Here is a 24,072-nt window from a genome sequence, read left to right on the forward strand (position 1 = left end):
AACCCACCCAGCAATATTGTTAATGTATCCAGCTATACTCTTAGCCCAGCAGAAGAATCTGTCATATCTCATGGCCTCTCCTTCTGCCCCTCCACCCCCATGAACATGGTACACTTCTGTGGTGACCTAGAATCCTATTTTCGACGTCTCCGGCTCAAGGAATATTTCCAACACACCTCTGAACAGCATACTAACCCACAGAGACCTTCCTACCAAGACTACAAAAAGGAGGATTCTGGGTGGACTCCTCCGGAAGGTCGAAACAGCAGACTGGACTTCTACATAGAATGCTTCCGCCGACGTGCACAGGCTGAAATTGTGGAAAAGCAGCATCACTTGCCCCATAACCTCAGCCGTGCAGAACTCAATGCCATCCACAGCCTCAGAAACAACTCTGACATCATAATCAAAAAGGCTGACAAAGGAGGTGCTATCATCCACATAAATAGGTCAGAATATGAACAAGAGGCTGCTAGGCAGCTTTCCAGCACCACATTCTACAAGCCATTACCCTCTGATCCCACTGAGGGTTACCAAAAGAAAGTCCCTGAAAAAGCACAAGAACAAATCCTCACAGACACACCCCTAGAACCCCGACCTGGGGTATTCTGTTTGCTACCCAAGATCCATAAACCTGGAAATCCTGGATGCCCCATCATCTCAGGCATTGGCACCCTGACAGCAGGATTGTCTCGCTATGTAGACTCCCTCCTCAGGCCTATGCTACCAGCACTCCTAGCTATCTTTGAGACACCACTGTATTCCTGAGGAAACTACAATCCATCAGTGATCTTCCTGTAACACCATCCTAGCCACTATGGATGTAGAAGTTCTCTACACCAACATTCCACACTGACTACAAGCCGTCAGGAACAGTATCCCCAATAATGTCATGGCAAACCTGGTGGCTGAACTTTGTCCTCACCCATAACTATTTCACATTTGGGGACAATATATACCTTCAAATCAGTGACACTGCTAAGGGTACCCGCATGGCCCCACAGTATGCCAACATTTTTATGGCTGGCTGAGAACAACACTTCCTCAGCTCTTGTCCCCTAATGCCCCTACTCTACTTGCGCTACACTGATGACATCTTCATTATCTGGACCCATAGAAAAGAAACCCTTGAGGAACTCCACCATGATTTCAACAATTTCCATTCCACCATCAACCTCAGCCTGGACCGGTCCACACAAGAGATCCACTTCCTGGACACTATGGTGCTAATAAGCGATGGTCACATAAACACCACCCTATACCGGAAACCTACTGACCGCTATACTTACCTACATGCCTCCAGCTTTCATTCAGACCACACCACAGGATCCATTGTCTACAGCCAAGCTCTATGATACAACCGCAATTGCTCCAACCCCTCAGACAGAGACAAACACCTACAAGATCTCTATCAAGCGTTCTTACAACTACAGTACCCACCTGCTGAAGTGAAGAAACAGATTGACAGAGCCAGAAAAGTACCCAGAAGTTACCTACTACAGGACAGGCCCAACAAAGAAAATAACAGAACGCCACTAACCATCACCTTCAGCCCCCAACTAAAACCTTTCCAACGCATCATCAAGGATCTACAACGTATCCTGAAGGACGACCCATCACTCTCACAGATCTTGGGAGACAGGCTAGTCCTTGCTTACAGACAGCCCCCCAATCTGAAGCAAATACTCACCAGCAACCACACACCACACAACAGAACCACTAACCCAGGAACCCATTCTTGCAACAAAGTCCGTTGCCAACTGTGTCCACATATCTATTCAGGGGACACCATCATAGAGCCTAATCACAGCCACACTATCAGAGTCTCAAATAAATTGGTTAGTCTCTAAGGTGCCACAAGTACTCCTTTTCTTTTTATCAGAGGCTCATTCACCTGCACATCTACCAACGTGATATATGCCATCATGTGCCAGCAATGCCCCTCTGCCATGTACCTTGGCCAAACTGGACAGTCTCTATGCAAAAGAATAAATGGACACAAATCAGACATCAAGAATTATAACATTCAAAAACCAGTGGGAGAACGCTTCAGTCTCTCTGGTCACTCGATTACAGACCTAAAAGTGGCAATTCTTCAACAAAAAAACTTCAAACACAACGAGAGACTGCTGAATTGGAATTAATTTGCAAACTGGACACCATTAAATTAGGCTTGAATAAAGACTGAGAGTGGTTCAATGAGGTTCAATAAGGATAAGTGCAGGGTCCTGCACTTAGGACGGAAGAACCCAATGCACAGCTACAGACTAGGGACCGAATGGCTAGGCAGCAGTTCTGCGGAAAAGGACCTAGGGGTGACAGTGGACGAGAAGCTGGATATGAGTCAGCAGTGTGCCCTTGTTGCCAAGAAGGCCAATGGCATTTTGGGATGTATAAGTAGGGGCATAGCGAGCAGATCGAGGGACGTGATCGTTCCCCTCTATTCGACATTGGTGAGGCCTCATCTGGAGTACTGTGTCCAGTTTTGGGCCCCACACTTCAAGAAGGATGTGGATAAATTGGAGAGAGTCCAGCGAAGGGCAACAAAAATGATTAGGGGACTGGAACACATGAGTTATGAGGAGAGGCTGAGGGAGCTGGGATTGTTTAGCCTGCAGAAGAGAAGAATGAGGGGGGATTTGATAGCTGCTTTCAACTACCTGAAAGGGGGTTCCAAAGAGGATGGCTCTAGACTGTTCTCAATGGTAGCAGATGACAGAACGAGGAGTAATGGTCTCAAGTTGCAGTGGGGGAGGTTTAGATTGGATATTAGGAAAAACTTTTTCACTAAGAGGGTGGTGAAACACTGGAATGCGTTACCTAGGGAGGTGGTAGAATCTCCTTCCTTAGAGGTTTTTAAGGTTAGGCTTGACAAAGCCCTGGCTGGGATGATTTAACTGGGAATTGGTCCTGCTTCGAGCAGGAGGTTGGACTAGATGACCTTCTGGGGTCCCTTCCAACCCTGATATTCTATGATTCTATGATTCTATGGTTGTGTCATTACAAGAAGAAAAAAAAGGAGTACTAGTGGCACTTGAGACTAACCAATTTATTTGAGCATAAGCTTTCATGAGCTACAGCTCACTTCATCGGATGCATTCAGTGGAAAAACATTACACAAAGTAAAACTATTTCCCCATGTTTATTTTCCCCCCTACTGTTCCTCACACATTCTTGTCAACTGCTGGAAATGGCCCACCTTGATTATCACTACAAAAGGTTTTGGTTTTTTTTCTCTCTCCTGCTGATAATAGCTCACCTTACCTGATCACTCTCATTACAGTGTGTATGGTAACACCCATTGTTTCATGTTCTCTGTGTATATAAAATCTCCCCTCTGTATTTTCCACTGCATGCATCCAATGAAATGAGCTGCAGCTCACGAAAGCTTATGCTCAAATAAATTTGTTTGTCTCTAAGGTGCCACAAGTACTCCTTTTCTTTTTTCAATAGGGAAGGGCTGGCTAGTCTATTATTCTACTAGTGCTTTAGAAAAATCAGTAATAATATTATTGATCGTAAGTAATGAAGGGGCTAGGCTTGTGTTGCTCCCATTCCCATGTCCACTTGCTGTATGGTCATGTCACCTGAGCTGGCTTTTGGCTGTAGATTTTTGTCAATTAGTTTGATTTCACAGGAACTCAGTATTCAAGATAATCTCTTGTTCCCCCAGATCCAGAGCATTCCCATGAAACCAATAACTGAACAAGGACTAGATCTACCAGTTCAATTCTCTGATTGTTTTAGAACACTTTTCAATGTCCATAAATCCATAATCAAGGAAGAAGGTCTTATTGGTTAAAAAAAGACCTGGTTGAGAGAGGAAGTGAAGGAAGCAATGAAAAGAATACATAACAAATGGAAGATAGGGAATGTTGTTAGTAACAAATATAAATCAAGATTGGATGTTTTTCTAAAACATCTCCTCTAGGAACTATTTTGAGGCAGTTCTCTGGCCTGTGTTATACAGGAGGTCAGATGGTCACAATGGGATACTTCCTTAGATTCATAGACTGACTTCCTGTATCACACAGGCCAGAAAACATCCAATCTTGATTTGAAAATTGTTTTCCTCTTGATGGGTACAATCTGGGCTCCATTATGTATGTTTTTCCCAGTGGTGCTGAAGGGCAGAGCAGCAGTTCTCTCCTTTGACAGCTAGAACTTCCCTGTTTTTGCCCTTTTTGACCCTCTGGCCTAATATTCTTAGTCTTTCCAAAACAGGTGGTCTTGTTGGCAGAGCTAGTGGTTCCCACCATACCACTCACATTGTTTGTTTTGTATGTGGTTCTTGACACATACAAGGTAACTGTGTTGGCTCACTTTATGGAATATATAAAGTGAGTGGGGTCTCTTGTTACTCTATTAACTTTGAGGAAACGTTCGGAATAACCTTTGTCAATTCAATTGGATTTTTACTCTGGTCTTTACCCCTTAAATACTGCAGTGACAGATACATATTGAGAGGGAACTTTGATTTCTGGACACTTAAGGTCTTCTTTGTGCCCTCACACTCTTAGGAAAAGCTGTATGGTGTTTGCATTAGAATAATGGAAACCTAGTTCCCTTTCTGAATGGTTACTAGTTCTGAATGTTACGTTACACTATATATTTCTTAGTATTTCAAGTCTGCCACTTGTTTGTACTAAAAAAAATATCTTTCCAGATTTAATAGCTGTTGATTGACTCTAATTCCCATTTCTTCCTTCTCTTCCTTTGATAGGCAAGTCCATGAGGTTCAGTCTTACATGGGTCATCTGGAGATCTCCGACAAGCAGTCAGTGCACTGTAAGTTAACAACTAAATAAGGCAACTCAACTGTTGGTGTGATCTAATGCAGTGGTTCTCAAAGCTGGTCTGCCACTTGTTCAGGGAAAGCCCCTGGCACGCTGGACCGGTTTGTTTACCTGCCGCGTCTGCAGGTTTGGCCGATCGTGGCTCCAGGCCAATGGGGGCTGCGGGAAGGGCGGCCAGCACCTCCCTTGGCCCGCGCCGCTTCCCGCACCCCCCATTGGCCTGGAGCGGCGAACCACGGCCAGTGGGAGCCGCGATCGGCCGAACTGTGGATGCAGCAGGTAAACAAACCGGTCCGGCGTGCCAGTGGCTTTCCTGAACGAGCGGCAGACCGGATTTGAGAACCACTGATCTAATGCTCATGGGTTGGGTTTCCTATTAGCATTTAAACTCAGATACTTTAAGATTCCATTAGCTGTTCTTTGTGAAAGGAGTTCAGTCTTTGCCTCCTGGGAATGAAGCAATGGTCCACATCACAAAACTAAAATCTAATTACTCAGTTCAGTTTTATGTTGGATTTAAATAAGACCAAGGCTTTCTGAAGGATGTGTCAGAAAAAGACACGAATCCTAGTATTTTTTCAGTTAAGTTATCCTCCAAACAGCAGCTTTCCTATTATGAAAATCCTCATAATGGAGAGTTGATGTTTGGTATGGTTGTGCAGATCTGACGCTGCAAAAATCTGGAACTGAGGATGCCAGATATTTATGTGAATGTGATTGCGTCAAGTTTCAAATTGTTTACATTTTATATTGGATTGTTAATCCTTTGTAATATCTTTTTGAAGTAGTAAGATCTGACACAGGCTGACCCATTGTTCATCTAGTCCAGGAGTGCGGAACCTTTTTTTCTATTGGGGCCATTGACCCACAGAATAAATCAGTCACAGGCCACACACAGCCCCACAGGGCCATGGAAAGAACAGGAATCTTTGCACGGCCCTGAGTATCCTCAGAAGACTTGTAGCTCTCCCAGGTTTTATAGTATCCTATTGATTTTTATAGTTCCACCAGGCTTCCAAAAGGTCGAAGTCCTTATCTGCTGTGAGGCATTGCCTGCTTTCAGTTTTAAGTGGCTCTTGTTTCTGTAAAGAACATTTATAGTTCTTTTTGCTGCCCAGGTGCCTCTTTTTATTAATCTGTGATGTCAGTAGGGTTTCAGAAGTTTGTGTTCTTTTGCTGCCCCTGCTCTAGGTCAGTTGTGTTTTTTGTGTCCGACCCTTTATTAGATTCACAATTAACACTGTCTTTGATGGATGTCTGTCTGACATACGTGCTCCTTGGCCCCTGTCAGCTTTCCTCTGGCTGTTAGTTTAAACCTAAGTCAACACCTTTTTTATTTTATGTGCCACCGTCTGCTTCCATTTTGATTAAAGGAGGGGCCCCGTTCCAAAATGTATAATCTCCTCCTTTCCCCAAAAGCACCCTCTGCCTAAGAAATTGAAACCCCTTTTCTCTACACCATCGTCTCAATCATGCGTTGAGATCTGAAGTTCCCTTTGCCTAGCTGAACCTGCATATGAAATTGGAAGCATTTCAGAGAGATCTACCACAGACCCCCTAGACCTAAGCCTTCTCCCTAGTAGTCTCAATTTAAGGAATTAATTCAGAGAAATCCTGTGGCCTGTGTTATACAAGAGGTCAGGTTAGATGATCACATATGTCCCTTCTGGCCTTACAAGCTATAAATTTAGCTGCCAAAACCTCTTCTCTTTTATATCTTCCTAAATCATTGGTACTCTGATGTTGGAGGTGAATTTTCTGACCATTACACTGGTGTTACAGATTTCAAAAATAAAGGTATAGAGTCAATTTCTGCCTCTGCAGGTGAGTGTGTGCAAACATACAAACTTGTACTTGAGAACTTGTTCTCGGGAGAAGTTAGGCAAATTCAGGTGTCTGCTTTTCAGAATTTAATCTGTGTCAGTTTAAAGTTTGTGAAAGAGGGGAAAAATCCAGGGTTTGTTGCTACTTTTTTAAATGATAGTATCATCATTATGCCAGTAATTACATAATTAAATTAGATTGATGTGGGGCCAGGATTTTTGTATTTGTAAAACAGTAAATACACTGCTCCATAAATCCAGTGAGGCATACAGCACACGTTCTTGTGAACTTGAGGAATTCATGAGGATAGTGCTGGTCTTTTGGCTGAAGAGCAGGTCTGGAAACTGAGAGATCTGGGTCTTATTCTCAGCTCTCTCTCTATACTCTTAGGCGAGCCTCCATTTCTGCTTTTGTAAAATGAGATGATAGGTTAATTAACCTATCTTGCAGGAATGATCTGAGTCTTTGAGATCTTTGGCTGGGAAGTGCCACAGAAGTACACATTTTATTGAATAATTGACCCAGGGTTCATTGAGCCAAACATGCAGGTTCATTTTCTTTGTCTTAGTGTGCTCAGTCTGTGTTTAATTTCAGATGTTTTGAGGCTGTGGTATACAATAGAACAGATTTTTAGAAGTGTCTAGGTGTCTAACGCTCCTTGTTTTCGGTGGGAGTTAGGCACCTAAATATCTTTCCAAATCTGGACTAACGTGTCTCCAGTTCCTTAAGACAGTGCATTGTATATTTAGTCTCTTCCAACAACTTGTTTCCTTTTTTTTTCCTTACAGTGGTAGAAAATGAGATTCAGGCAAGAATAGACAGAATATTCAGCAACCTGGAACGCCTAGAGATCCTATCTAGCAAAGAACCTGCCAACAAACGACAGAATGCTAAACTGTAAGTGCGTGCTTTCCTTTCCAGAGGATCTCAACTTTGTAATATTGAGCCTTCTTATCTCTATCTTTTAGTTAGTTAGTAACCATTATGCCTCTAGCATTTAGGGCAGCAGTGAAGCTACTCCACTCCTGTCTGTTTCTGGCAAGCCTTTCAATGGTTCCCCAGCTGTGCCCCAGGTTTTTCAGCTCAGCTTCCACAGTTCTTCACCATTTTGTTTTCAAGCAGCCTCATTTTCGCTTGCCTTCAGGTGTCTCTCTTATTGCTGTTCTGGTGATGGAATCAGTTTCCATCCAACGTACATGGCCAATTTGTCTCCAATGCCTTCTGGTAATGATGGTGCTCATATCTACTTGGCTGCACTGTGTGAATAGGTATTGGTTTGAGATTGTTCTGACCCAAAAGATACGGAGGATTTTTCTGAGGCAGGTTGTATGGAATGAAGACAGTTTGGACATGTCATATTTTGTCATTCCCCATCATTCTGCACTATACAGTAGTGTTGAAAGTACGCAGCACTGATAAATCTTGAGTTCGGTTTTGGCGTTTTATTTTAATTATTTCCAGATTGCATTTAAGCTTCTAAAGATGTTCCTGGCTTTATTGATTCTGTTTCGGATGTCCTGGCTTGTTCCACCACCCTGGCTGCTGCTGCCCGAGTATGTGAATGTTTCTACATTGGGGAGAATGTGATCCTCTATTCGTACTAGCGATGGTGAGGCACGATTGATTTTTCAGTCTGATTTGCTGGCTGAATGTGTTGTCTAATAGTTTTTTTTCTTGTATGTGATGTTGGGTATGTGACAGGCTTTTGACAGCATTCACAGGACCAGCCAATAGTGCATTCTGCGGGCATATGGAAACCCTCTCCGTATAATCAATATTGTCAAAAGCTTCTATGCCAACTTTACACGCAGTGTTGATCACAGTGAGCTCAGTTTTGAAGTCAAAACAGGAGTACGTCAGGGGTGTGTCATGTCTGCAATCCTCTTCAACATTGCCATCAACTGGGTAATGTGGCGTACAACAGAAGATGTGTCAAGAGGCATCAGATGGACACCCTTCTCATCCCTTGAAGACCTGGATTTTGCAGATGATCTCTATCTTATAGGTGGTGGAAATTAGGTACAGAGGTGAAGCAACTTGCCCAAGGTCATACACCAAGTTTATATCAAAGATAGTGATAGAACCTAGGACTCCTGTCTCTGTTCTGTTCTGTACTCCACACTCCTGTCATGCTTAAAAAGAGCAGTGTTCTTCCATGAGAGATTTAGATGACCTTTGTGGGGTTGGGGAAGAGAATGACTTAATGCTTCGAATTCATATTACTTTATTGCCCAGTTTTCAAACTTAGGCACCAAAGTTTTTGGTCATATTGACATTTAGGTCCCAAACACCTGTTTTAGATACCGTAATACTGACTTATATGCTAGTTTGGCTGGCTGCCCCGTCTTAGGCAACCAAATTTGAAAAGTGTGCTATCCATATGTCTTAAAGTCTAGATGAGTTTATAAATGGTCAGGAACACTTGTGGGTTCTGCCTTTAGGTCTGTGATCTTATGAAAGAGAAACTTTTTTCCCCACTTAAATCTTTCTCCTCACTCCTTAAGAGTCATGCAACAAATGGTCTTAAGGGAGTCACCATCTTCAGAATGCTGCCCAAATGATATGTTTCAAAACAGGCTGGTTGTTACCTCCCTCTTACTGCTTTGGAATGTTACCCTGAGATCGGTATTTTTCTGAGAGACAACCTGAATGTGGAAGACTTCTGTGAGAGATTCTCCTCCAATTCAGAGGCCTCCTTTCTTACCCGGTTGATTAGGTGGCTTTGCTGTGATTTGTGGTCTCTCAGGTTTTTATTTGAAAGAGTAACTCTTGTTCTTAATTTTCTGCTCATATAATGGTAATGAGAAGCATATCTCCTGTCTGATTGTAGTCAGAACTTTACACCTTTCTTTCTGTTCTATGAACTTTGCCACACACTTCACTCCAGTGTTGCTCTTCAACCTGTAGGGAACTTTGAAAACCCTAGCCTTAGGGAAAGGACTTTAATAAAAGTTAGGCATTTTCAGAACCCTGTTCCATTTCACTAATGGTGAAATGATGCATTTGGATTCATGGGCCAAGAAGTAAACAAGAAAAACTGTTCAATTCCTACCTTCAAAAATCTATCTGAAATTGGGTTTTAAATGCTCGTCTGGAAGCAGTGCGGTCTAGTCAGGGAGCATGCCTGAGACAGCTCAGGGGTCCGGGTCTGATTTGCCACTGACCATGTCTACATCACTTCTCTGTTTTGCTGCACAACTGAGGCCCAGCAGGTATTATAATTCTTGGGTGTTGAGACTTCATTAATTGTTCTGTAATGTGCTAGATAAGTACAAAATACTATTTTTAAACCTGATCATAATGAATTTTTAATACCTATTCACACATTGAAGACCAAGAAAGGTTTCCTGGTTGCCTCCTGTTGCATTATAGTCTCTAAGGTGCCACGAGTACTCCTTTTCTTTTTGTTCTGCTATAGTTAAGGTTGAGAACTCCTTTCTGTTTAAAGGTTGACTCCTAAGTGTTCTAAAATCCACATACTTACTCATAATGCTCTGAAATTTGGTGTGCCTCACTGAGGAGCAGAGTAGGATTAGTGATCCAAATTTGAGGTGGTTTGAGCAAGAGGTTCCCAAGATACAGCCCCAGGACAAAATAGCATGTCTTAAGGCTGACAGCAACTTCTACCTTTTTGTGTGTGTGTCTATGTGTGTGCAGCCATAGGGATCACACGGCGGTTCTGATCGGGGCTGAAATGGTCTCGGTTGCTTGACATTTACACCTTACACCAGCTGGTATATGGCACCCACTCCAACTTTGAGCGGACAAAATTGAAAACCGCATTAAAAAGTTAAGCAGACAGAATACCCAAGAGATTTGCTAGCCAGCCAGGACTTATAGGACCTGGGTGTTGAAGGGGGCACGTTACAGCTGTTGAATCTTAGCAACATCCAGGCATGGTAATTTGAACCCACCCCTTGGCAGAAAGCAGAAAATGAAATGTAGCTACACATATGCTGACCTGTGGGAGCCACGGCAGATGTATGTGAAGCTGTGGTTGTCCATGATTTCCCCCAGGGTGAAGTGGCGGGGGTAGGCATGCTGGCCCTGAGGCCATGTAGGATGCTGAGGGTGGGTGTAGGGAGGCGCAGTGCTGCAATGCGACACGACTGCAATGGCATTCGAGCCCAAGGTTGTTGAACCTGGAAATCCATAAGAATATGCAGCATCTGAGTTTGCTGATGGAGAAGCTCTGTTATGTTATGGTGTATCTCCCTCTCCTTTTCCTGAGCCTGTCTTCTGCCTGGTCTTTCCTTCTCTGTACGGCCTGCCATATTCACCCTCCAAGCCCTCTGTCAAGGTCTGATGCAGCACCGGCTGGAAGAGTCTTGCAGAACATGTCCTCCCACCATCCTCCTTTTTTCTCCTCCTTATCTGAGTCAGTCGTTCCACTTGTGTGAAGAGTCCCCTTCAAAGCTGAAGTGACCACAGCTAGATAAAACACACACAAGGTATAGTCAGGATAGTAGGAATGGAAGATGCAGAAATCCCCCCTTTTCTTGCTCCCCAAAAGTGTAAAACAAGATTAGAATATTGACACTTCTGCTTTGGATCCACTCTCAACTCAAGTTATGGTGAGTATGATCTGCCAGGGGTGTGGGAGCAGATGAGGAAATTGCTCGGTTGCATGAAACTATGAATGTAGGGCAATGGTACTGAATACTAGCACCATGTTCCACAGGCGCTGGTGATTTTAGCTGATATCTCACTCCTGAGAGTATCCAAGGTAGAGACAGCACAGCTGCTGGTGGCATCCTGAAGCTGCCTAGGCTTGTATGCCGCTAGTTAATTTATAGCAATGGTGCCTGCTGAAGTTCTCGCCACCTGGCGTGAGAAATTGTCCTATCGCGGAAGAAGAAATAAGGTAGCCCTCCCTTGAAACCTTTTGGGAAAGGATTGTAGAGTACCTCCAGAGAAGTTTCATTGAGATCTCTCAGGAGGATTCAAGGGACATCCCCGTGTCCATAAACAAACTGTTCTGCATGGCCCCTGCTGCCAAACTCTGCAGGGGAATGAAAAGCAGTTAGCAACACTCCCTTCCTTTATTGTACCGCTACCTCTGCTGATGTGAGTAAATTAATGAAAAGTTGAAATCTCTGTCCTGTTAATTTGGGGGTAACCACCCTTGCAATGGAAATTTTATTTACAAACTTACCTGACGTTCCTTCCCCTGCACTGGGCTCTCCTGTGCTTGACTGGCTGGACTGCCATGGAGTCAAAAACCGGTCCTGGCTTGCTATACAGCTGGATCCCCTGGTCACCTGTCCCCCACACTCCTCCTCTTCCTTGTTCAGCTCCTTGCTGTTCCCAGCAGGGGCCTGTGACTTGAGCTCCTTGGAGAGATCCATGGTGGTGTGTGGGGTCGTGGTGGGGGTCTCTGCCAAGTATGGCATGCAGCATGTTGTAAAAGTGGCATGTCTATGGCTCTGCACCCAATTGATTGTTGGCCTCCCTGGCCTTCTGGTCTGCCTGCCGCAGCTCCTTGGCTTTCACATGGCGCTGCTGCTGCTCTCTGTCATACCCCTTCTCTGGCATCCCCCGAGCAATCTGCTTGTAGATGTTGACGTTTCTACGGCTGGTTTGGAGCTATACTTACTTGCACAGCCTCTTCTCCCTATAGGCCTAAGATGTCCCATATCTTTTGTCTACTCCAGGCAGGCACATGTCTGGATCATGTAGCTGGCATAGTCAGCTGGGCATTTGCACACAACAGTGGACTGCTGCTCAGCTGGACAATCAGGAAAAGGCATTTCAAAAATTCATAGGGGTTTTTAAGTGGAGTGGGGGTGGGGTATTCCAGTCTCTATGACCCCTGCTCACAATTGTGACCAGAGCAGTCAGTATCAGGCATTGTGGAATAGCTGCTGGAGGACTGTTAGGGTTCACATAAGTAACGCAGTGTCTACGCTTACACTGTGTCAACTTCCATACATCGACCATGGTTTTGCGCCACTCGGGGAGATGACGTTACTATGTTAGCGTAACGGGGCACTTACAGCAGTGGGAGACAGATTTCAGTGTAGACATGCATAACTAGATGCAAAACGTATTATGTCAACTTTGTAGTATAGACTAGCCCTCAGTTTTCCCATCTGTACAATGGGGATGATAATGTTTCCCTCCTTACAGTAAAGTTCTTTGAGAACTATAGTAGCATCTCAGCTGCAAACCTACATAACTGCCTCAGTGACCACTAACTTCTACCAACATTTCTCTTTCTGTTTAAAAAAAAAAGAAAAAACTTGGAAATTCATTGACAAAATACTTGGATAACGCAAAGTTAAGATTGCCTGCTGGTTTCTCATGCCCTTCCAGAATAAAATAAAGATCTTCTGTTCGATTTCTGCTGCATACAGGGAAGCAAGATTTGGTACGTTTCTCTAAATAAACACCTTGTATCAAAGGAAATACTTGACTCTAACATTGATTTCTCTTCCTAGCTGAAATAACCCACAGGACCCCAAGTTTTGACTAAGTGCTTAGGTTAGAAAGGGGTGACACAGACAACACATGAGGAAAAAAAGAAAGTAGTATCGTCTCTGTAGCGCAGACGGGGAACTAAAGCTCAGCGATTTGCTGACCAAAAAAATTAATGCAGATTTAAGGTTGCCTGGTGGTTTCTTGTGCCCTTCAAGACCAGAAAACATAAACTTTTGAAAATCAGGCAATGAAGAGCTAAGGTACATGCCCACACAACCTTAACTCTGCCCCACTGAAACTGGCAGTAGCCACTGGGAATTACCTGCATGTACTCCAGCTGCATTTGCTGTGTTAGGTGTAACTGTATTGAATGGGATTAGCTGGAGCAGCTTGGCGGAGCTCTGTTCCAGATATGAAGCAATCTGGAGGGGCGGTGCCCCTCTGGGTGTGTGTGAGCCCCTCTACCTGACCCCAGAGTGTGTGAGATCAAAGAAAAGTGGTGCATGTGTACCTTGAGAGATCATGAACACCTCATTACAGGACTGCATTGAGTATAAAATGTTGGGGTCTAAATTAGCTGTTACCACTCAAGAGAGAGATCTTGGAGTCATTGTGGATACTTCTCTGAAAACACCCACTCAATGTCCAGCAGCAGTCAAAAAATCTAACAATGTTGGGAATCATTAAGAAAGGGATAGATAATACTACAGAAAATATATTACCTCTGTATAAATCCATCGTATGCCCACATCTTGAATAATGCATGCAGATGTGGTCGCCCCAACTCAAAAGAGATATATTGGAATTGGAAAAGGTTCAGAAAAGGGCAACAAAAATGATTAGGGGTATGGAACAGCTTCTGTATGAAGAGAGGTGAATAAGATTGGGGCTTTTCAGCTTGGAAAAGAGACCACTAAGTGGGGATATAATAGAGGTCTATAAAATCATGACTGCTGTGCAGAAAGTAAATAAGGAAGTGTTATTTACTCCTCATAACACAAGAATTAGGGGTCACCAAATGAAATTAATATGCAGCAGGTTTAAAACAAACAAAAGGAAATATTTCTCCACACAATGCACAGTCAACTTGTGGAACTCTTTGCCAGAGGATGTTGTGAAGGCCAAGAGTATAACAGGGTTCAAAAAAGAACTAGATAAATTCATGGAGGATAGGTCTATCAATGGCTATTTGCAGGGATGGTGTCCTTAGCCTGTTTGCCAGAAGCTGGGAATGGGCGACAGGGGATGGATCACTTGGTGGTTGCCTGTTCTGTTCATTCGCTCTGGGGCACCTGGCATTGGGCACTGTCGGAAGACAGGATACTGGGCTAGATGGACCTTTGGTCTGACCCAGCATGGCCTTTCCTATGAGTGTCAGTAGCAGGGCATGGGATGGTCTTGCTGTGGAGATTGTCGGCAGTTAGATGGGAGATGAGTGCAGTCTGTAGTTTTAATGAAGGGTAAGTGAAAGTATCTTGTTAGATGGCATCAAGCACATAAAAATGAAGAGACTGTAAAGGGCTTGGAATTGTAAAATTTAGCAGTGTGGTGTTTGAGTGTAGAGCAGGTGTAGGCAGCTCCTGTTTAATACCGTGCAAAGGCAGAGTGCAAGTATGTGTTATGAGCATGTTGAAGCATTGCTCAAAGAGGGCAGAGTGTAGGTTGTGTGGGTGTGTTTGCTGAATTTGATATTCTGGAAGAGCATGAGATACCTCTGGGTAACCTTTACTCTGCATTAACAATGTGTTTTGTCAGTGAATTTTCCTTGAGTTATCATCTTTTTCTCATTGATCCTTTCTAGCCGAGTTGACCAGCTGAAATATGATGTCCAGCACCTGCAGTCAGCACTGAGGAACTTCCAGCATCGCCGTTACAATCGGGAGCAGCAGGAAAAACAGCGAGAGGAGCTCCTGGCACGCACTTTCACTGCTAATGTAAATATCCCTTGAGCTTCCTTTATATCAAAGTTTGGGGAGGAGATGGAGTGGAGGATACAGGATTAGACCATAAAGCAGGGGTGGGCAAACTACGGCCCGCGGGCCGTTTTAATCTGGCCCTCAAGCTCCAGCTGGGGCGCGGGGTCTGGGGCTTGCCGCGCTCCAGCCGAGGAGCAGGGTCGGGGGCCGCTCCATGCTGCTCCTGGAAGCAGTGGCATGGCCCCCCTCTGGCTCCTACACGTAGGGGCAGCCAAGGGGCTCCGCTCTGCACGCTGCCCCTGGCCCAAGCGCCACCTCCGCAGCTCCCATTGCTCGGGAACCACAGCCAATGGGAGCTGCAGGGGCGGTGCCTGTGGACGGGGTAGTGTGTAGCAGAGCCCTCTGGCTGCACCTCCACGTAGGAGCCGCAGAAGGGACATGCCACTGCTTCTGGGAGCTGCTTGAGGTAAATGCCACTCAGAGCCTGCACCCCTGAGCCTCTCCCTTCACCCCTGCCCCAGCCCTGATCCCCTTCCCACCCTCTAAAAACCCCTCTATCCTGGAGCATCCTCCTGCACCCCAAACCCCTCATCCCCAGCCCCACCCCAAAGCCCACACCCCCAGCCAGAGCCCTCACACACACACACCCCCGCACCCCACTCCCCAGCCTGGGGCCCCCTCCTGCACCCTGAACTTCTTATTTCTGGCTCCTCCCTGGAGCCTGCACCCTCTCCTGCACCCCAAGCCCAATTTTGTGAGCATTCATGGCCCACCATACAATTTCTATTCCCAGATGTGGCCCTCAGGCCAAAAAGTTTGCCTCCCCCCTGCCATAAAGCATCTGCTGTGAGATGATGCAAATGTTTATGAAAGTAGAAAAAGAAAACACTGGATTTGGATGTAAGACAACTTTTTAAAAGCAAAGTCAAAACTGTAAAATGGCAAGCACAAAAGAGAGAGAATTTCTCTAGAAAGAACCACCCCTGTTGTGCTTTTTGTAGTGATTCATAGATTCGGTGGCCAAAAGAGATCACTGTGATCTAACCTGACCTCTTGCATAACATGAGCCATAGAGCCTTCCCAAAATAATTCCTGTTTGAACTAGAGCAAATCGTTTAGAAAATCATCAAATCTTGATTTAAAAGTTTCCAGTGATGGAGAATCCACCATAAACCTTGGTAAATTGTTCCAATGATTAATTACCCTCACTGTTAAAAATGTAAAGGTTATTTCCAGTTCAGGAATATGAGAGTTTATGTAAGCACTCCACAACACAGATAGGCTTTGAAATGTCCTTTAAGAATAGCATTTGAGCTGCATTCTGGTTGGAAAGTGGTATCATTTAACAGTGTATTTTACTTACCTCAGTGCCAGTGACTGCCAGTTATTTCTCATCTGTCTGGGGTAAGATTGTGCAGTTGGAAGAGTGTTTCTGTGCAGAAGCTTTTCTGATTCAAACAAGAATTAGGTGGAAACAAGCTTAAGTTTGAATCTGGGGTCCCCTACCTCCCTCTGCCATAAGCATAACTTTCTTGCAAGATGGCAGCTGCCTTTTAGTCTCAAATGCTGCTTTTAAATGTTAAATACAGTTTAGTTTTTAGCTTCTACATGGTGAGAATCTACTACCATGTGAACACACAGAGAAATTCTGCTCTGAACAACAGAGTTAGGTCAAGCTGCCAGATTTCTGTTCCTTCGAGCCAGGACCAGTAACTTTTTTCAGACAAATAAAATACCATTGATTTTTCCTGTCCTCGTTCACTATTGTAAAGGGAGGTCAAGCAAAACAGAGGCCTGAGCTGTTAAATTTTCATGACAGTTGTGCCAAGGCCAAAGTAAATGCACCTCTCGAGGATTTAGCTTTTTGTTTGGCCACCCCAAAGTTATAGATGGTTGTCCCATTGAAGAATGCCAACTTGAAATGTAGTCTGTTTTTAAAAGTTACAGTTTTGGGTGCTATGACTTCCATTGAGTTCCCCTGCAAATTCTTATATCTTTACAATTGCATTTTCCTAACATTGATTTTTCTCTCCCTGGTTTTGTGAAAAATCCACAGAAGAGGAAACTGACAATAGAGTGACAGTAACACTACCTGTACAAAGGGCTGTCAGATGCAAAATGTGAACTGGAATATGGAGAGATTGTTTTTCTCTAAACTTTTTCAGTTACATGTTCAGTGAGACTTTTAACAACAAATTTTTAAAAAGAAAGTTCAGGCTATCGCTTTTAAAGCTCTAGCCTGTCCCTTTAATTCACAAATAGATAAAATTCTTGCTTCAGCTGCAGCACTTACCTTTTGGGACTCTAAAGTCCCTGAAAATTCGATAGTTTATGATCTACATAATTCTGCATTTTCCTGTTACACATAGTATTGTATTTTATGCGGTCGTGTTAAGCAAAACTGTGTGGGATAAGTATATAACCAAGCTGAATCAAGCTCTTTAGGATGGAAAATGGGACTCTTGAAAACTATAATATTGTTTGCGACCTTTTGTTTGATTTACAGATATTTAAATTTCATCTTTATCTTAAAGCTTCTACTGCACCATCCTGTAGAAATAACATGATTTTATCGTATTAGCATTATGCTGTTGTCCTAATTAAAGAAGAAAAAATTAGGCTTATGCCCTCTTCTTGATGATTTGTAATGTATAAAGGTGGCCTGAAAAATTTCTTGCATTGGAAATTAAGGTAGTTTTGCTCCGAAGCGTAATGGACTCATGGGATAATGACAATCCATGAGACTGATCACTGAGCAATTTGCAGTTGGACTCTTTCTTCAAAGCCATGAACACTTAATTGAAGTCCAGTGCCTAATAAATGTTTGGTATAAGGGATGCCTTTGCTAGTCAACGGCCCTGCTCTTCAAATAATTTGAACTCCCAAACTCTCTCTCCATTGACTGAAGAGAACCTCAGCTGAAATTAAACCCCCTTTTTCTGGTTGTTGTTTCTTTATAGCCAGAAGAAAAGTGTGGTCAAATGATGAGCATGTTTAAAGCACCCTCAGCACAATATCAGTGTATCACTGTGATAATCATCAGAATCCGCTCTGGACAAGTGTGATGCCACAAGCCTACACAATAAAGCCACAGGGCATTCTCGGGGTCCATGTTATTATTTAGTTCTTACATGTTACACTTCCCATTAGAGTGAAAAGGGGTGATGCTGTTGCCATTCAGAGTACAAGGAAGCAGCTGGAACAGTCTTCCCATACCCACTTTTTACAGTGCCACAAGGGATGCTGTTTTTAAAACAGGATGGGAGTGCATGATCTCTGTCATGGCTCACTGTCTATTGGCTGGCTTGTTTTTAATCTGCCATATGTCCAGAGAAGATAGGATTCATAGATTTTTTTTTTTTGTATTTTAATGTATTTTTTAGTGTCGGAGGGAACCGTTGTGATCACCTACTCTGACCTTTCCCACAACAGGCCCTAGAATTTCACCAAGTGATTCCTGTGTCAAACCCAGAACTTTATAAATTGGATGTTTCTTGCTAAAAGAGATGTTCTAGCTCACACTTAATCGATGAGTCCTAGAGCAGTGTGTTCCAATTATCGTTGCTGTTAAAAAATTTGCGCCTTTGTTCTAGACCAGGGGTGGGCAAACCTTTTGGCCTGAGGGCCACATCTGGGTACAGAAATTGTATGGCGGGCCATGAATGCTCATGAAATTGGGATTGGGGTGTGGGAGGGTGTGAGGGCTGTGTCTGGGGGTGCGGGCTCCAGGGTGGGACCAGAAATGAGGAGTTCAGAGCGCAGGAGGGGGCGCTAAGGAGTCTGGCTGGGGGTGTAGGCTCGGGTGTGGGAGGGTGCTCCAGGCTGGGACCGAGGGTTTTGGAGGGCTGGAGGGAGATCAGGGCTGGGGCAGGGGGTTGGGGCACAAGGGGGTGGCTCTGGCGGCGCTTGCCTCAAGCAGCTCCCAGAAGCAGCAGCATGTCCCTCTTCCAGCTCCTACGAGGAGGCACGGCCAAGCGGCTTTGCTATGCGCTGCCCTGTCTACAGGCACCACCCCCGCAGCTCCCATTGGCTGTGGTTCCTGGCCAATGGGAGCTGTGGGGGTGGTGCTTGGGGCAAGGGCAGTGTGTGGAGCCCTGTGGCTGCCTCTATGCATAGGAGCCAGAGTGGGGACATGCTGCTGCTTCCGGGAGCCACTCTGAGCAGTTCCTGACCCTGTGCCGGGGCAGGGCAAGCCCCAGACTCCGCTCCCCAGCAGGAGCTCGAGGGCCAGATTAAAATGGCTGGCAGGCCAGATGCGGCCCGCGGCCCGTAGTGTGCCCACCCCTGTTCTAGACTAAATGTCAGCGTCAGTTTTCAGCGATTACATCTTATGTCTCTCTTTTTTTTTTTTTTTTTAAAGAGCCCTCTGCTATCAGAAATCTTTCCCCTGTGGATACTTACGGACCATGATAAAGTGACTCCCTTGTAAATCCCCTTTCTGCTGCTTAGTGACACATTCAGTGCTCCATATTGTAGTACTCTACTCTACATGGCCTTAAAGTGGAGGTTTCAAAAGCACCCAGCTTTAGCCTGATTCTGCTCCCTTTTTGGTCAGAGAGCAGAGTTAGACCAACTCTGATCTCTTTGGTCAACCTTTCCCTCAAGCATTGTCAGCTTAGGCTCATCTGAACCAGTTTCCTCGTGTTGATGCCATCCTATCTGTGTAGTTCATTCCCTTAAAAACAAAACAACTTGCCCCAAGATTTCCCCCCCACACCCTGCTCATTTTCTGTCTGTCCATTCTGGATCCAACAGTTGCCTAGGGGTTGGGGGAGGGGGAGTGCGACTCACGAAGCTGGAGAGGTAACCAAGACCCTGCATTTCCCCACAGGACTCTGACACCACCATACCGATCGACGAAACATTACAGTTTAATGAATCCCTCCAGAATGCCCATCGTGGCATGGATGATCTTATTGGCAGTGGGACCAGCATTCTGCATGGGCTGAGGGACCAGAGAATGACGCTAAAGGTGGGGCATCCCTTTTACCAAAAAGACCCCAAGTTTCTTCATTTATGGTGACCAGGCCTAATAGACACCCATTGGTTTGTTTAAACCCAGCACTTCAGGTTCAGAGTGCTGGGCAAGAACAGTCCTGCACTTCAACTGACCTGCAAGTTCAAACCCTCGAAACTTGTTTTAGGCAGTAACAGACAATAACTTGAAACAACTTTTTGAGATAGGATGCCTTAGCAGGACACTAGGAATCAGGGCCCCTGGATGCTATTCTGAAACTGTGCTCTTGAATTGCTATGGGGCGTTGATCAAGTCACTTTCTCTTTTTATCTTGTCTACCCATCTCTAAAATGGGGAAATAATGCATACCTTATAGGTGGATTCTGAGACTAAGGCCTTGTCTTCACCAGAAAAGTTTTGCTGGTTAGGTACAGCAGTAAACCCTTCTAGTATAGATACAGCTTATTTGCCTGTGTAGCTTATACCAGTTCCCTGAGAGACATAAGCTATACCGGCAAAAACACTTTTATGCCAGTATAAGTGCGTCTACATTATAACTTATTCTGGCATAGCTATGTTTGGTGGTTTTTAAAAAAAAAAAAGACCCCACCCCCGCTAATCAACATAGCTATGCCGGTATATGTTTTAAGTGTAGACCAGGCCTTAATGTCTGGAAAGATCTTTCAGCTACTTATATTAAGGCTGCTGTAAATAATTGTCTTTTTTTTTTGAGATATGTGATAAAGATGCTGTCTCAAAGAGCCAGCACATGTGAACAGTCTATCCCTGTCTGAATTTCTGTATTGAAAGGGGCCATATCTCTTGATGTCCCTTGATCAGTAGGGCATTTTGCCCTTATTTTCAGGCTCTGTTCAAATGTGACAGTCAGCTGCTCAAAGATACAGAATTAACTCTTTCATGGGACATGAGAGAGAATGACCAAGGGAACCTGGACCGGTGCAGAGGATGGGGGAGGGGGTGCGGCGCGCTCAAATGCATCAGCATGATATTTATGGGTTAACATTTTAAGCTTTTACACTTACAAACTTGTTGTATCATGACAGCTTTCAAAAGTCCTAGCTAAACTTGGGGAGAATTGCTTAACTGCCTCCTTAAATGTTTTGACATTGCTTCCTTTTGGGGGACTGTGTGACTCAAGCTGTCTCCTGTATTACTGTTCACCTCTACATCACTGAGTCACATCCAGCCCAGGTCAGTAAGATCCTAAAATTGTTACTATCTGATGGCTGTGTGGTGCTCGTGGTCTATCCAATTTCCAGGAAACGAGTGTGCACATCACCAAAAACACCATCAGAGTTTGTCATGAATTGGCCCTCTTGCTGGCACTCTGCTCAGATCAACCAAGAACTGAAAGAGCCATGGTGGTAGAGCTCTTCTCACCCTTAGGGACATGTTCTCTCCAGGATTGAGGCATATTGACACAGAAACACTTTGGGAAAGCGTACATTGCTGCTGGGTATACTGGGCCTTTTGTCTGGCAGACCAGAGGACTCAAAGGGTGTCGGTACTAAACTTTTTTATTAGTCCTGAATTTTTGCACTCTGCACTGTAAATAAGACTGGTTTCATGGCCAAACCTTGAAAGTTCCCATCCTGGCTCTGAAGGAGTCTAGCCATAATGTGCTTACCAGCTGACGAAGTGCCACATCTCAAATTTGCAAAGGGTGAAAGTGCTTGGGAGCAGTTTACATAAATATCTAGTGTCTTTTCATTTGGTCTCAGCCCTTTTCCTCTCTGTGCTGCGGATGGTGGGAAGTGGGTTGGACTCATGAATAGGAGTGGCCCTGGGAACATGGTAGTCTCAGCTAGTGTACCTACAGCCTTTTCTGGTTGGTCTGACAAGAACGACCACTAATAGGCTCGTTTTTTCCAAGCAAGGCAAAGCTATATACTTCTTTGGGTTCTGCTCCTTCTGTTTTTTCTGATGCAGCAAGGATTCTTTGAAAGAGGCTGAAGTGTTATAGGCTGCTGCAGAGGCAGACAGAAGGTTGAATTTGAAGGTGCAGTGTTCCCAAATTTTAATGTGAGCCCCAAGGGATGGGGAGGAGGAATCTTAGCAGTGTCATCAGCTGGGGAGAAGAAACTAATTTCAACAAATAGGGCAAATACCAGTGCTTCTGTGTACACAAGTGATAACGTTGGTATCTGTTGCAATATGCAGTTCTGTTTGTTACACAGATGATGGGGAGTAGTAATGGTGGCCTGTTCAAACCTGGCTAGATTGGTTACTGTCAGATGGCTGTTTCAGTCTCAGTCCAGTTCAAATCCAAAGTTGCTATCACCATTGTCAGTAATTGTCACCCTTTATTCTCTTGTACACTTCCTCGCCCTTCAGTCCCGCCTAACATTGAGTGTCAGAGCATACTGCCACCATGCAATGGTGAAGATCCCCAGTGGGCCAGTTACTAATCCCCCCTGGTTCCAGGGCTCTCCAAGAGTTTAAATTGGTGGCTCCTTCACATAGCTGTGAATATGGGGGTGTGGCGGGTGCAGTTCAGATACCCCCATAGCCCCTTTAGAATCATAGAAGATATGGGTTGGAAGAGACCTCAGGAGGTCATCTAGTCCAACCCCCTTTAGCAGCAGGAGGGAGTCCGTGGGACATGCCAGGCGTGGTGCACCAGGTTGCAGGCCCTCTTCTGTCTCCTCCAGATCCTCTTATTGAGATTCTGGGTGCATTTCTCATACACCTTTTCATTTTTACACACCCTATCAATGGCCCCCACAAGCCTTGAGATGTTGTCAGCCTCCTAGCATTGGTCATCCATCAGTCTGGGAGGAAGAAGCTGGATTAGGGAGGTATGTCTGACTGTAAAATCTTGCATGTATTTGTTAGATCATATATCTGGTCTCCACCGAGAAGTTCTCGGACATGGTTCCCTTAACATCTTCTTGGAGCAGTGGACGTTGTCTGAGATCCTCAGTGTGGCGTCCCCTTCTGGATCCTTCATTCTGGACCTTTGATCTCACTCTTGTTCTTAATTTTTATGTGTTCTGTCCCAGTTAATTCCCAAGTGTCCTGTTCCCTCTTGAGTGGTGAGAATTGTTGGTCAGTGGGGAGCTCCATCCCCTATGTGGGGATCAAATAGGCAGCCATCTGTCTCCAGAGCTGAAATGTCCTTAACATGAGGTATGAAAAGTGCTGGGACACAAAACTAACGGGTTTGGTTTTTTTACTCCTGGTCACTCTCAGGGCACTCACAAGAAGATCCTAGATGTTGCCAACATGCTGGGCTTATCGAACACAGTGATGCGACTGATTGAGAAGCGGGCTTTCCAGGACAAATACTTCATGATCGGCGGAATGCTCTTGAGCTGCGTGGTCATGTTCCTTGTGGTGCAGTACCTGACGTGAGCTGGTAATTCGAGCCAGAGGAGAGACCCATTTGGATGACGACAGACTGCCCTCCCCAAATGTACTGCCTAGTTCATTGTGACCTTTGGGTTAGTCCTGCTCTGTAAACTGCAGTGTGTGCCAAGTGACACTCAGATGTAATCACATGTGGGCCATGCAGAGGAGAGCAAATGTGGCTGAGGATGCCATAACTGGAAATAGAAGCCCAGCCTTTAATGCGGTTAGCCTGTTGCCTGTATACTGCAGACTCTAGCTACACAGGAGCTAGGTGCAATGAATGTTTTTGATCAGCTCTCCTACTAGGAATGGTTGTGATAACCTTTGCTTTTTTATGGGGGAGCGGGGAGTGGAGAGGGGATGGAGGAGATAAGAACTGTAAGGAAAAATGTGATGTGCCTTCCCTGTGCTGGTGGTCGGTCTCTCGCTCGCTCTCTCTGTTATTTGCCACACGCAGAAGCCTTGTGAGGAAAGTAATAAACCCTACAGGGGCCTGCCCTGCAGAGCATATACTCATGGAGAGGGGTGCAGTGTGAGTTCTGTGGTTCCCGAATGGAAACGGACCCCTCTGCAGAGGTGGGGCGTAGCTCTCACAGGAAGGGCACGATCACCGCGGCCGCTGCCAAGTTCCTTTTTTAAGGTAACAACAGTTTTAACCCAGCGTGGCTCTTCCTGCCTCAGGCTCAGTGGCTGCTGCTGCTCCCGTGTTTCTGAGTCTGTTTCCACACCCCCTGCATGTCTTTGAAAGGCCTTTCGCTTTCCCACACTGACTTCCCAGTGAATGCTG

General features: G+C 44.9%; 1 protein-coding gene across 5 annotated transcripts in view; it reads left to right on the plus strand.

Moving 5' to 3' along the window:
• GOSR2 (golgi SNAP receptor complex member 2) overlaps positions 1-23,803 on the plus strand; it is a 29,519-nt gene extending 5,716 nt beyond the window's left edge. For 4 of the 5 annotated variants that reach the window (XM_073326315.2, XM_073326310.2, XM_073326313.2 and 1 more), the window contains 5 exons: positions 4,724-4,788; positions 7,409-7,517; positions 14,842-14,974; positions 19,788-19,928; positions 23,127-23,803. In XM_073326315.2, the coding sequence (XP_073182416.1) occupies positions 4,749-4,788; positions 7,409-7,517; positions 14,842-14,974; positions 19,788-19,928; positions 23,127-23,288 (585 nt within the window). In that variant the 5' untranslated portion in view covers positions 4,724-4,748 and the 3' untranslated portion in view covers positions 23,289-23,803. The remainder of the gene's footprint in view (positions 1-4,723; positions 4,789-7,408; positions 7,518-14,841; positions 14,975-19,787; positions 19,929-23,126) is intronic. The other variant, XM_073326314.2, reaches the window with a different exon arrangement.
• Positions 23,804-24,072: the final 269 nt, after the last annotated feature.

This window comes from Lepidochelys kempii, chromosome 27 (assembly GCF_965140285.1).
Source record: "Lepidochelys kempii isolate rLepKem1 chromosome 27, rLepKem1.hap1, whole genome shotgun sequence".
In the NCBI taxonomy this organism is placed as follows: Eukaryota; Metazoa; Chordata; order Testudines; family Cheloniidae; genus Lepidochelys; species Lepidochelys kempii.